This window comes from Caenorhabditis briggsae (assembly GCF_000004555.2).
Source record: "Caenorhabditis briggsae complete genome, chrIV, whole genome shotgun sequence".
Classification (NCBI taxonomy): domain Eukaryota; kingdom Metazoa; phylum Nematoda; class Chromadorea; order Rhabditida; family Rhabditidae; genus Caenorhabditis; species Caenorhabditis briggsae.
This window is the reverse complement of record NC_013487.2, coordinates 16,577,766-16,591,631: the sequence shown is the minus strand read 5'-3', so window position 1 is coordinate 16,591,631 and position 13,866 is coordinate 16,577,766. Positions and strand designations below refer to the sequence as shown.

General features: G+C 38.0%; 2 protein-coding genes across 2 annotated transcripts; one reads left to right on the top strand and one right to left on the bottom strand.

Moving 5' to 3' along the window:
* Positions 1-6,743: 6,743 nt before the first annotated feature.
* Positions 6,744-9,762, top strand: CBG22559 (the record flags this gene model as incomplete). Its single annotated transcript, XM_002649025.2, has 5 exons — positions 6,744-6,929; positions 7,387-7,480; positions 7,567-7,865; positions 8,208-9,173; positions 9,508-9,762. 5 exons carry the CDS (start codon positions 6,744-6,746, stop codon positions 9,760-9,762), a joined length of 1,800 nt encoding a protein of 599 aa, XP_002649071.2.
* Positions 9,763-11,836: 2,074 nt separating this feature from the next.
* Positions 11,837-12,867, bottom strand: CBG22558 (the record flags this gene model as incomplete). Its single annotated transcript, XM_045236341.1, has 3 exons — positions 11,837-11,875; positions 11,999-12,177; positions 12,849-12,867. The coding sequence occupies 3 exons, from the start codon at positions 12,865-12,867 to the stop codon at positions 11,837-11,839; spliced, it is 237 nt and encodes a 78-aa protein (XP_045100891.1).
* Positions 12,868-13,866: the final 999 nt, after the last annotated feature.

Genomic DNA, 13,866 nt, shown 5'->3' with positions numbered 1-13,866 from the left:
GAAAATACGGTTTCCCAAGACAGTGCCGAAATGTCTCATTGCCATTTTTACCCCCGAGAAGAAGAAGAAGCGGGTCCAAAGAAGGGAGAAAGCCATGATGTTTAATGGGCGGTTAGTAATCAATGAATAAATAATCAACATCTTCATCAAAGCGAGGACAGGAGAGGCAAATTTGAATGGAGATGGCGCAAAGTCAAAGAAATAGGAAGCGAGGGAATGCGCTAAAGGCATTTTTGGCATTTTCAAGAGTCTAGAGCTTGGTGGATCGCACTTTGAAAACTTCCCTCTTGCATATTTCCCTAATTCCAAATGTCGCAATCACAGTTTCGTAACACCGTTTTCTCACACAGCCCCGTCTCCCCTAAGCACACAATCCACGTGGCGGCATCTCCTTTCCGTTTATCTCGTCTGCCCATGAAACAACCCTTTGACGTGTGAACCCCTAAATGGAGTGTATGTTGACACTTCTCAGCACGTCAAAAACTCATCATGAACCGCCGCCTCATTGGAATATTTGCAAACCACACCACGGGTGGCTTTTGGAAGCTCTAAAAGGGTTGGGGGGAAGGATTACGGTAGATTTCAAATTGGGGACTCTCGAAAATTCCCCGATACAGTAGCCCAACTTGACTGAATATAGCTGAAATGGAAATAGGCAAATGTCGGGTGTCTTGCTTCGCCCAATCGGTCTGAAAATTTCTAGACATACCAAAGAAATGTAGAGCTCCAATTTTGTAATTGACAGTTTTCTGATATCAACCCTTTTTGAGCTGATAAGACGTATCGAAACCAGGTTGTCCTTTCTAAGCTGAAAACAGCAGGGTACTGTAAAAGCCGCGAAATTGCCCAATTATGCGTTCTTAATCTAATTATGTAGATCTCCTCCTTATCTAGGCAACTTGTTTCTTATTGCCAGCTGTTTTCAGACTGCTTCGAATTTTGCTATCTCTAGTAGTAACCATGTTTGCTTATTGCTTCTCTCTCTCTCTCTCTCTCTCTCTCTCTCTCTCTCTCTTTCTCTTTCTCTCTCTTCTAGAAGATATAAGAAGTAGATCAAACCACAATTTCCAGTACCCCAAAACCCATGGACCCCATTTTGGGCTTCACGACCTCCATTCCCTTATACAAACAAACATAAATCAACTTGTCACCCGGTTTTCTCGACGTCTTCAGACAAAAAATGTGGCGTCAGTAGGTCAGTAGTTTAGTATCATAGCAAAATGTGTTGTTGCGTCGTTTTGTCTAATCCGTTCCGCCCGTTGTCTTCTCTGTCGGCATACCCATACACACAAATCCTTCTTCTTTTTCCTTCGCCCCCCTTTTTTTTGGTATGATCTTGAGGCAATTGCGTCACGGTAGTAGTGGATTAGGAGGTCCTGATGGTTTTCAAGGACTTGGAAAAGCCACTGGGAACGTTTTCGAGGTATGGGAAACCGTTTGAGCTAGAAATACCCATGCGCGTTTAAACTAGCATAGTTGGTTCTGGCTACAGTAACCCTTAATCTTCAACCTATCTACCTTTAAACTGGTTTCCGGCCAGATTCCCCTATGCGCCTAAATACAGTAATCCTGGGTTAAATCGTGCGCCTTTAAAATTGACACGAACCCGTCCCAGGAGCAAAGCATAGGCAGATTTGTATCCGGATTTACAGCCTGGCCATTTTCAGACAAAGGTCAAGTCCGGTCATTTTTGTCCATGAGCCTTGGCTACAGTAACCCAGTAGAGGAAGTCGAATCCCTAGGCTCTAGAGTCTAGAATTAGGACCATAGCACCCTTCCAAATGTCCCAATTAACACAAAAACAGAATTGTAGACTTTTTGAGATTGCTAGCTTTCAAATGAGCCTAATTACGATGCAAATTGGTTCACTTTGATTTTTTGCACAAAACACGCGACGCACGACCGCGACGCACCCGAAATGTTGAACTTCTCCGAATCATGGCGTGCTGGAGCTCATTTTGAAGCTCACAGGCTGAATTCAAAATATGATGTAAAAAATGAGAATTCGCGAGTTCCTTTTACCTATGCGCCTTTAAACTAGTCTTTAGTTACATTATCTATAAGTAATATGCTATATATATATATATCATTATGGCGCCAAATTTAAACAAACCCTCATCCAGATAATCTTGAATTGGCAGAATTTTTGTATGTCTCTCTGAAGTATTTAGGCCTCTGACCTTGTAATTTGTCTTGTGGTTTTTGCTAATTTCTCATAATTTCCCTCCCAAAAACCACCTGTCACCAGACTATTGTTATGAAAACCGATTTATTATTCTAAAGCCATTTTCTCGAAATTCCAAGTCGAACAGGATATAATTACCCTTCAAAGTGATTTCTGATACCAAACAGCAAAAAAAAAGTGTCGGAGATAGCCGATGCTTTTGATCTTAACCATGTGACCTGGATATCTGGATATACATTTGGATTTGGGTTTGTCAATTTGGCGCCAAAAAGATTTATATAGGATTTGATATGATAACATTCAGGATTACTGTAGTTTATCACTTCCTCCAATCTATTTTTATCCATTTCTGTTCCCCAAACCGATTCGCCTTTTTCCTCTTTTCCATTTTTATGTTTCTTCCGAAAGTCATCGGTCATTTTATGTCTTTTTTTGCGTAATTTCTTTTTTACTCCTCTGAACGGGCGGCTCGGGTTTTTGACAATTCGATCGTTATCTTTTCTTTAGGACTAAATGGATATACATGTTCCGTTATGTAATTAAACAATGGATGAGGGAGGAAAGCGATAGGCATACCGACCGGAGGTAAATGGAGAAAGATTGATAAGGAAGGCCTAGTTTAAAGGTGCATAGGTACCGGATTACTGTAGTCAACCAACCTAATCTAAAGGCGCATAGTAACCAGGATGATCTCCCTGGGGACTAGTTTCAAAGTTCATGGCTGAAAGGCTGAAGTAGTTAGGTTACTGTAGGCAGAACCAACCAAATTGAAAGCCCATGCATCGCAATAACCAAGAAGATCTAGTTTAAAGGTGCATAGGTACCGGATTACTGTAGCCAACCAAGTAAATTTAAAGGCGCATGGACCACATCATTATATAACAAGTCTCTGATTTCCACCATGTGCCCTGAATATATATGGATGTTGCTGTGTCAATTTGACGCCAAAAAGCTGTAACTAGAGACTAGCTTGAAGGCATTGAAAACAAGTTTGAAGGGGTGCATAGGTACTGTGGTAGGAATACTGTAGCCAACCAAGCTAGTTGAAAGGCTCATGGACAACAATGACCGGACATGACCTGTTGTCTGAAAATGTCTAGGCTCTAAATCTTACATGGGCGTCGATAGGAATCTGACGATAATGACACTTTGCTCCTGGGAAAAATGTTCATGTCAATTTTAAAGGCGCATGATTTTATCGGGATCCTTTTTTTGGACCTGGAAAGTGATGGATAACTTGTTTTGTAGTTTTCGCCGATTTGTTAATTGTTTTTTTTAAGATGCGCTCTCAGAGATATTGTCAATTTTGAATCCATACATCTCATTTCCTGTGAAAGGTATCAAAAAGTGGTCAACTGATAAAATTCAGCTGATAATATAACAAACATTTTATCAGTTGACAAAATTTTGATATCTTTCATAGGAAATGAGATATATACGTTCAAAGAAAGATGACCCCCTCCCCCTTCGGCTTAATCCTCAAGGTCCCTTTTCATACTCTCTAATTTTAAAAGGCGCATAACTCCGTTGCCATGATAGCTAATTAAAATTTAAAAGCAGTTTTGAAGTTTTCAAAATCACATTAATCTGGAAAACTATTTTTTAAAAATCTTACCTATTGGGATCGCTCTGAAATTTCAGCTTGAAAATGTGCCCCTCTCTTTTCTTCAAGTTCCCCTTATCTAGGCGTTTTTCTTGATTCTTCATTTCTTTCTCATATCAAACCTCCTCCCTCCCTTTAAACCTATCCTGCTATGTATTTTGCGGGTAAATCACAGCGGGAATCCTATTCCCCCTCTATTTGAAACCCAATCCGCCCTTGATGGTGTTGAGATGATTCTTAGATTTGGTGGCAGCTGGCTTCTCTTCCAAATTTTCTATTTGTCACCGGTTTTAGGATTGTTTTTGGTCCGTTTCCTGCTAATCCGGATCAAAGAAGGGCTTCTTTTTGGAAGAAGTCGGTCTAGATTTTAATCGGGTAAATACAGGTTGGACCGGAGTAGCCATGCCCAACAGATGTTTTTTAGGAGGAGAAGCTGAAGTAGTTGTTGAGAAGCGATGTGGAGGACAGATAACAAGTCTCAGATTTCATTGTTCTTTTTGAATTTGGCAGAAAAAGAGGTCTAGAAAAATGCTATGCAATTTTTAAGCTGAAATTTCAGAGCAATTCCAAACAGTAGGATTTTTAGAAAATAGTTTTTATAATGAATTCGATTCTGAAAATTTTCAAATCTGTTATCAAAATTGACGTAGCTAGCTTGAGAACAGAGTTATGGGCTTTTGAACTTTGGGGGTCATATCACTTCCCTCTTTGTGCATAAAAACACTATGCAATTTTCAATCTGGAATTTCAGAGCAATTTTGGCTTTTATGATTTTTAGGAACCTATTTTCCAGATAAATTTTAATCTGAAATTTTCAAATCTGTTGTCAAATTCAACCTAACTTTCATTCAAACAGAGTTATGGGCTTTTGAACTTTGCGGGTCATATCACTTTCTTTTTTGTGTAAAAACATCTATGGCATTTTTAAGCTAGAATTTCAGAGCAATCTCGATGGCTACAATTTTTGAAAAATAGTTTTTTAGATAAATGTGATTCTGAAAATTTCAAATCTGTTGTCAAATGTTGCCTAACTATCATGAGAACAGAGTTATGCGCCTTTAAACTATAAGCATCTAACCTATGGGTGAGGAAGGGGGAAGAGGGGCTCCGACAAATAGGTGTGAACGGAAGGGAGGGGGTATAATTATAGGGACCCCCTCTTTCTTCCGGTCTTCACACTTTCCAACTAAAAAAGAAAAACACCGAAAGTGTGATTTTCCCAACAAAATTTGGAAAATTCGACAATTTGAGAATTTTCAAGACAACTGTGGGAAAGTTTGCGAGTGCTATCTTTGAAACTAATTATCTCAATTTCTAATAGAGATATAAAAATGTTGTTAACTGATAAAATGTGTGAAATTTGATAAAAATAATTTTTGTAGTTAACAACGTTTTCATAGCTTTGACCGTTTTTGAGATATGCGCCTTTAAAGATGAGACGCAGGCCTAGAGAGTATGCGTGCCGCGCCCTACAACTTTGATCGCTTTTATCTTTTGAACTAGTGAAGATATGAAAAAGTTGTCAATTGATAAAATTTGTAATATTGTAAGACAATTATTTCGATAGTTGACAATTTTTTGACAACTTTTCCCCTTTTTGAGATGTGCGCCTTTAAAGTACCCTTCACCTTTAAGCGCCTTTATCTTTTGAACTAGCGGAGGTATCAAAAAGTTGCGAACTGATAAAATATTTGAAATTTTTCAAATATTCATTTTCTCTAATCCTCTCTTCTCTCTCGCTTCCGAATTTTTTGAATTCCCGAACTTCAGACAGGTGCCCCTATCTCTCCCTCCCAAGTATCAAAACATATCCCTTTTTTGAGTCTCCTAGGAAAAGTCAACATTTCAAACTTGGGAAAAAAACATTTTTCAAATTTCTACAGTACCCCAAATTTTTTTGAAATTCAAAAAAAAATCGTGAGATTTTCAGATTAAAAAAAAAAGTTCTGGAATTTCAGATTTTCCAGATTTCAAAAAATTATAGAAATTCGATCCTAATCCCAAAATTTGGCGGTTTTGGGTCATTTTGATGGGCAGATGGTACTGTTTTGGGTGGTGGGGGTGACAATAACAAATAACAAAAGATTATCCGGGTGGCAATAAGGAACAACAGTCTATTAAAAAGGGGGTATGCGCCTTTAAGGTTACTGTAGAGAATTTTTAATTTAATATTTATTGTAGCCTTTAAGGTTACCGTAGAAGTTTCAAATTTGATATATTCTAGGGTATGCGCCTTTAAGGTTACTGTAGAGAATTTTGAACTCTGATTTTTTCAGATTTTCCAAATTTTTTTTCTGTAATTTCCTTCTCTTTCTCGTCTCTGCGTCTCTTCACTTTTCCGTTTCAAACCATTTTCTCTAAACACTCTTTCTTTTCATCGTTTTTCCCTCCTCCCCTCACCAGCCCTCTTCTAAGCCCCGCCCCCCTTAGGCTCCGCCCCTTCGACCTGCCGTCCTCTTCCCACCCCGGAGTAGAAGACAGCAGACATCATAACTGAGTATACCTGTTGAGTCAGTTTTTCTAATTTTTGATCTACCTAGGTGGGTCGTGAGGGCTTCTGGAGTCTCTGGAGTCTTCTGAATCCCTTGAACGTCATTGTATGTCTTCTGGATGGTATTCGACGTCTTCTAGAGCCTTCTGAATTTTCAAAACGTATTTTTGTGGCTTCTAACAGATATTAGACATCTTTATAAACCCTTAAAAGTCGTCTGTTTGCTTCCTATGCATCCAGACATCTCCTAAAGTCTTCTGACATCATTTGACACCTTCAGATTGTTCTAGAATCCCTTAGAAGTCTTCTGAAGCTTTCTGAAGCTTCCGGTCTTCTCTGGATGCCTTCAGGACGGTCTCAAAGGCTTTTTAAACCTTCTGGATTAATCTTTTTCGTCTTCTTCAACGCCCACAGCCCTCTTCCTGATTTTCCAACTCAATATTTTCAGATTTCCCCCTAATAAAATGACCTTCGCATCGGACGTGACGACGTCGTCTGTCTTCCTGGACTCTCTTCTGATCGACGACTCTCTCATCACTTGTGAAGTCTGTTTTGAGCCATTCAACCATCAGACTCGACCACCAAAACTTCTTCCATGCGGACACAATTTCTGTGAATCGTGCATTTTCAGTCTCTGTCTTCATCAGGAGGTTAGTTTCGGGTTAATTGGGGCAAATTGGGGTGATTAGGGGGCAGTTGGATTACTGTAGATGTAGCTAGGGATACTGTAGTTTTAGTTTGGCTACTGTAGATTCTACCCAAGAGGTACTGTAGCTACTGTATTGTAGATTCAGCTAGGTTACTGTAGACAGAGCTACAAAGGCAGGGTCACTATAGATGGATTACTGTAGATTCAGCTACTGAGTCTACTAAAGTTTAACTTAAATAGATACTGTAACTATCGTACTAGGTCTACTGTAGATGATATTAGGTTACTGTAGACTTGACTTTGTTACTGTAGATACCACCCAAGAGACTGTGGACGCAGCTACGGAACCGAGATTAGTCTAGATGGGATACTGTAGCTATCCTACTGGGTATACTTTAGATTCTACTTGAAGGGATACTGTAGATGTTGCTGGATTACTGTAGCCCCTTATTTTACAGTACTACCTCCTGGACTACATCAAATGCCCAACGTGCCGTCGTGAGTTCACCATGAAGACTGCTCGTCAAGCGCCGACCAATTATGATCTTTGCAGTAAGTTCTGAAATGTCGCAGTTCTAGAACTTTCTAGATTCTATAATGCCCAATAAACGAGTACCTCAAACCCCAAAATCTTTCAGAAATCCTCGAAAATCTATGGAAGCGAAAAGAGCAAAATGTGACAGTGATTGAGGTACCCGACAAGCCTTCTGATCTTCCTCCACCCATGAAAGATGTCTGCGTCTCTCGAAAAATGTCTTCTGACCATCATCAGAAGGCTCCACGTCATCATCACGTGTCCAAAAAGATGAAGGCGTTGGCGAAGAAGTCGGAGGAGAGCAAACATTTGAGATGCTCGGATTGTCAGAGGAAGATCTCACAAAAGAACTTGTTCAGAGTCTCCAGATACTGTGTTGATTGCACTAGTACTAGTCGGATGGTGAGTACTGTAGTTCTGCTGTGGTTACTGTAGGAAATGCTGGGTTACTGTAAAGGCATCTACAGATTTCTATAGATGGATTAGTTCTTGCAGCTAGATTACCATAGTTACTGAAGCTAGGATTACTGTAGATGTATCTGGATTACTGTATATTCAGCTACTGAAGCTTTGGTTACTGTAGAAGATGCTGTGTTACAGCTACTGAAGCCAGATTATTGTAAATAGGTTACTGTAGGTCTAGTTACTGAAGCTAGGATTACTGTGGCTGGATTACCATGGTTTTTTGAAGCTGTAGATGTTGCTGAATTACTGTACTAGGTCTCAATCTAGTTTTTTTTCCAGACAATCGTATGCCTGGAGTGCTGTGTGAACTATCACAATGGCCACGAGCTGCTCACCGAGGACTCCCTCCACCATAACCAACTTCGTACCCTCACCGATCTTCGCAAACTCCGAACCAAGATTCTGGACACTTCAGAAGAGTTCGACAGCCGTTGTGAAGATATTCGATCGTCTGGAATGGAAATTTGTGGATCCCTGATGGCTGAGAAACAGACTCTCCTTACCTATACATTGGCTAGTATCGATGACGTTATACGGAGAATTGAAAGTGCTCCAATTCTATTCCCACCTGTGTTGCGGACCATTAAGGATGAGCAATCGCATAACTTTGGGATGTTAGAGAAGCTAGGAGTGCAGCTGGAGAAGTCGTTGATCTCAAGGAAGAATACCAAGCCGACTAGTCTGACGTTTATAGAGAACATGAATGAAAGTGATTTGGGGTGTCCTGTACAATCCAAAGGGGCCGGACCCTCCCTAAATCGATCCCTATCAATCCGCCAATCCAGAGTCTCCCTTCGTGGAGACCGTGACGATTCCCTGTTCCATGAATCCATCGCCAGCCTCGTCCGTTTGATGCATCAACATCCAATGTGCCTCCAACTCGATTTCCATCACTCTACAGTCTCTTCAAAGGATACTGTAGAGCAGAGAAAACAGAAGATCATGTCGTGTGCTCATGCGGCTACTTGCATGCTCGAAATGGATACTCAGGTTTCGATGCTTCCCATTTTCGCGGATGTTCTCTTGAATTGCTTCTATCAATTGAATCGATTATCGAAGAATAAGTTTGTTGGGGATGATAAGAAGGCATTTCGACGAGTCGATATCTGGAAACAGGTCCAGACGAGCTACACGGAGCTTTTTGGAATCACCGCGAAGCATTTTCCATCTCATCATCCGGAACGTGTGGATATCTTGGATGATTTGGCCTATTTGTGCCATCTATACAGTGATGTTGCTGATCAGGTAAGGCGTATTTCCTCTGTGTGTCTAGATGTCCGGATGTCCCTTAGGGATCTTTTGCTGTCTGAAGCTTCCGATGTCCCCCAATTTTTGATTCAGTAATTTTTTAATTATGTGTGTCCGGATGTCCGGATATCCACTAAAGGTTTTCCGGAACAGCTTAAGATAGCTCTGGATATTTCCCGAATTTCTGCTTGTCCGGATGTCCAGTTCCAGAAATTTCTAGATTTCTAAAACTCGAAATTTGGAAATTTTCTAACCTCTAGAGCCAATCCCTAGGTCCCCCTGTTTGTCCTCACTTCCAGATGTCCCATTTTCAATATCTCATTTCTTTCAGGGTACCGTAACCATTTGCCTTATCGAAGCTGCCCGTGCACGAGCCTCTGATCCAACAGGGCTCTCTGAAATTGAGCAACAAAGAACCCAGGAGCGTCTGGAGCTCATCGATGAGCATCTAACGGAGTGCCGACGTCTTCAGAAGCTTCTGGAACTTCGAAAAACTTCAAAAACCAAGAGACGCGGAGGTCTGAAGCGACTGTTTGGAGGATGTTTTATGCCGCAGGAGAGAGTTAATGAGAGTCTTGTTTATTGATTTTTTATTGAAATTTAAGTTATATTATTTATCTGTTTGTCTGTTTATCCCGATGTCGTATTGTAAGAAGAGAAAAGAAAGAAAAAATAAAAGAAAATTAAAAATATCTTCTGTCAAAGTTGTCCGAGTTTTAGGAATTTTCAGATTCTTTGGATTTCTAGAGATTGCAGATTTTCAGATTTTCAGATTTGACCTGACAGATTTTCAGAATTTCAAATGTTGACTTTTCTAGATTTTTTGGATTTTCAGGATTTCAGAATTTTCAGAACCATGGGTATTTTGGATTTTTTTTTTGGATTTTCAAAGTGTTAGGTGTTCCAGATTTTTAGGGATTTTGAATTTCGGATTTTTGTATTTTTTCGGATTTTCAGAAATTTTAGATTATTACAATAATTAGGATCCTCGAAATTTTAATTCCCTACTTCGATGACAGTAATCCGCTATAAATCCTCAACCAATTAATTTGTATGTTTCCGAAGGGGACATGTTGCATCAACGGGGGTGAAAAATGATCATAAATTAGCAATTATGTAAATTTCGAAATTGGAAGATTAGGAGAAGAATTTGGAAACTTAATTGGAAATTTTCGAAAATTAGAATCTAAAAGTTTTGAAAATACTCAAAAAAAGAAAACTAGGTATCTGAAATTACCAATTATTAGCAATTAAATTAGCAATTATGTAAATTTCGAAATTGGAAAACTAGGAGGAAACTTAATTGGACTACTTAATTAGAAAGTTCTCAAAGTAAAATTTTAGGAAAATTTATGGAAAAATTGAGATCTAGGGATCTGAAATTGCCGTTAACCCTCTCATAGAAGGCCACCAGGACCTTTAACTTTGAGCCTATGTATCTCATTTTCTGTGAGAGATATCAAAAAGTAATAAACTGTTAAAATATTGCTGATATCATGATAAACATTTTCTTTGTTGACAACGTTTTGATACCTTTTACAGGGATCGAGATATATGGGCTCAAAGTTGATTGCCTGGAGGGAAATCCATTGAAAAAAGATAAGACGTTTGGGCAAGTTATGTCCCAGCAAACTAGAAAAGAGGCAAAAAAAAAAGAATTTAAATATTAGAACAATTTGTTTTTCTTGAATTTCTGAACATTTTGCACTAAATTTCACTTTTCTAGCTCAATTCTGAGCCAAAATATGGCGTTTTAAAAAATTGGGCATCTGCTACCGTAACCCCTGCGAGACTCCTAATTTTGAGCTAAAATATCTCGGTTACTGTAAAAGATATAAAAATGTGCTCAACTGATAAAATGTTTATCATGATATCAGCAACATTTTATCAGTTGACACATTTTTGATATCTCTTACAGGTAATGAGATATATAAAATCAAAGTTGACAGTTTGGATGGCGTTCTATTAGAGTGTTTACGGTAATCCAGAAAATCGGAAAAATTGAACAAAATTTGAAATTCTGAAAACCTGAAACTTTTAAAAAAATCATAGAGTTCATAAAAAGTCAAAAAAATCCATAAATCTTGAAATTCGGGAAATTCAAAAAATCCAAAAAAAACAGCGAAATGAAATTAGGCAAATCCGAAAAAAATCCTGAAAATTTCTGAAATTTCTGAAAATCTGAAGATTTTTAAAAGCATCCTAAGAATCCTAGAACTCTGAAAACTCTGAAAAACCTTTAAAAATTCGAAAAAAAAAACCTAAAAATCTCAAAAATCCTAAAATTCTGAAAAATCAAAAAAAAAATTTCAAGCTTTCACATTTATTTATAATCAGAGAGATCAGATCAGCACATTGATTTTTACATATAAAAATTCAAAATCAGTTTTTTTTCAAAATTTTCGAAAAAAAAATCGAATTTTACAAAAAATAAGATCACATTTTTTGGAAAAATTACAAGCAAATAGGGAGAAGAAGAAAAAATAGGGATGAGAAGTACAGTACATACAAATTGAGTAGCAGGAGGAAAATTTTGAAAATGATGTCGAAAAAAAAATTTTTTGAAAAAGAAAATTATGTACCTCGTGATTCTGGAAACCCGGATTGAATTGGGGGAAGGATGAGATTAAATTGTCAGAATAATTAAAAGGGGGCGGAGCCTAAGAGATTTGGGGCGGAGTCCGACGGGAGCCGTTGACCTGGAAATTGAGCATTTTTAGAGAACGAAAATTGCTCTAGGCAACGATGAGTGTCTTAATTTTTAAAATTATCACAAATTAAAAAAAAAAAATTTTTTCGAAATTTCAAAAAATATGTCCCACCTCATTCTCCATAATACAGTTCCATTCATTATTATCATCAGAAGTCGTGGCAATCGTCGTTGAAGTCGTTGGTGGCGGGACGAAACACTCATAGGGGGGCGGAGCTTCGTACATTTTTGGCGGAATTTGATCTACCGGACGGTAGAGCGCAGATGGGGAGTCCGAGGAGCGGGTGATTACTGTAGTTTTGTATTTTTAAGAGATTGAGGAATTTTCATATTTTGAAAGGATTGCATTGAAATTCGAAAATATACCGTAAACACTCTAATCGAACGCCACCCGAATCGTCAAATTTGAGCCCGTACACCTCATTTCCTGTAAAAGATATCAAAAAGTGGTCAACTGATAAAATGTTTCTGATATTATGATAAACATTTTATCAGTTGATCACTTTTTGATAGCTCTTACAGTAACCGAGATATATAAGCTGACAGGTTAAAAGGGTCTTCAGAGTGTTTACGGTATATCGAACTTCTTGGGAAGTATCTCATTTCCTGTAAAAGATATCAAAAAGTGGTCAACTGATAAAATATTTCTCATAATGTCATCTATATTTTATCAATTTACCACTGTTTGATATCTTTTACAAAAATTGAGATAAATTGGCTCAAAGTTGACGGTTTGGGAGGCATTCTATTGCATAGTATGGTCAAATTTTGGAAACCCTTACCTTTAACTTTGAACCAATTTATCTCAGTTCCTGTGAAAGATATCAAAAAATGGTCAACTGATAGATTGTTTATCATAATATCGGCTACATTTAATCAGCAGGTCATTTTTTGAGATCTTTTACAGGGAATAAGATATATAAGTTTGAACTTAAAGGTGGAAAAAATATTGTTCCACTCACAGTGAATACTTTGATACATTGGACATCCTGGAATTTTTTTACAAACGATTGCTGTCAAAATGACAAATAGGGAGATGATAAGGACGGATCCGAAGATGATGAGCGCTAGATATCTGAAAAAATAGAAAAATATTTTTCAGATTTTTTTAATTTTCGGAATTTCAGATTCTAGCAGTTTTTTAAAAGATTTTTTTAGATGTTTTTTTTCGGATTTTCAGGATTCTGTGAATTTTTATTTTCAAAACGTTATTTTCCTATTTTTAGCCCCTAAGTTTACCATCTTTCCAATCCCCTGAAATTCCGTCGTTTCCGGTCCCTCCGAAGTCTTATTTTCTGGTCCATTCTCTTCCATAGGTTTCCATTTCTTAGACCCCATAATACTACTACTACTACATCCTCCTCATACTACTACCCTTTTTCTCCAAAGAATTAGTAAAAAAAAGACGTCGTCCAGCAGCACATGAAGAGGGCTCATAGCAGGAAACACTGTCTGCGTCTCCTCATAATCCACACTATTTCTCTTTTTGTTCATATTTTTCTACTTTTTCCTCTATTTTTCCGGTTGCTCGCATTTTCTCTATGCCTCTCTTTCTCTCTAAAAAATATATGATTTTTCAGGAAAATGAGAAATAAAAGGAAACTGATAAAAACAACTTTTTATCACATTGATCTGATTAAATACCATAAACACTAATAACGCCCCACACCCCCAAGCAGTCAACTTTGAGCTCCTATATCTCAATTACTGTACAAGATTTCAAAAAGTTGACAACTGATAAAATGTTTATCTTTTTATCAGCAATAGTTTATCAGTTGACTACTTTTTGATATCTTTTACAGGAACCGAGATAAATAGGCTCAAAGTTGAAGCTAGCTGCTTACCGAATAAGTTGTCGGCTGCCGATCTCTTACTGAAAGCCGATTTATCTTAGTTACTGTAAAAGATATCAAAACTTTGTCAACTGATAAAATGTTTATCATAATATCAGCTACATTTTTTTAGTTGACCACTTTTTGA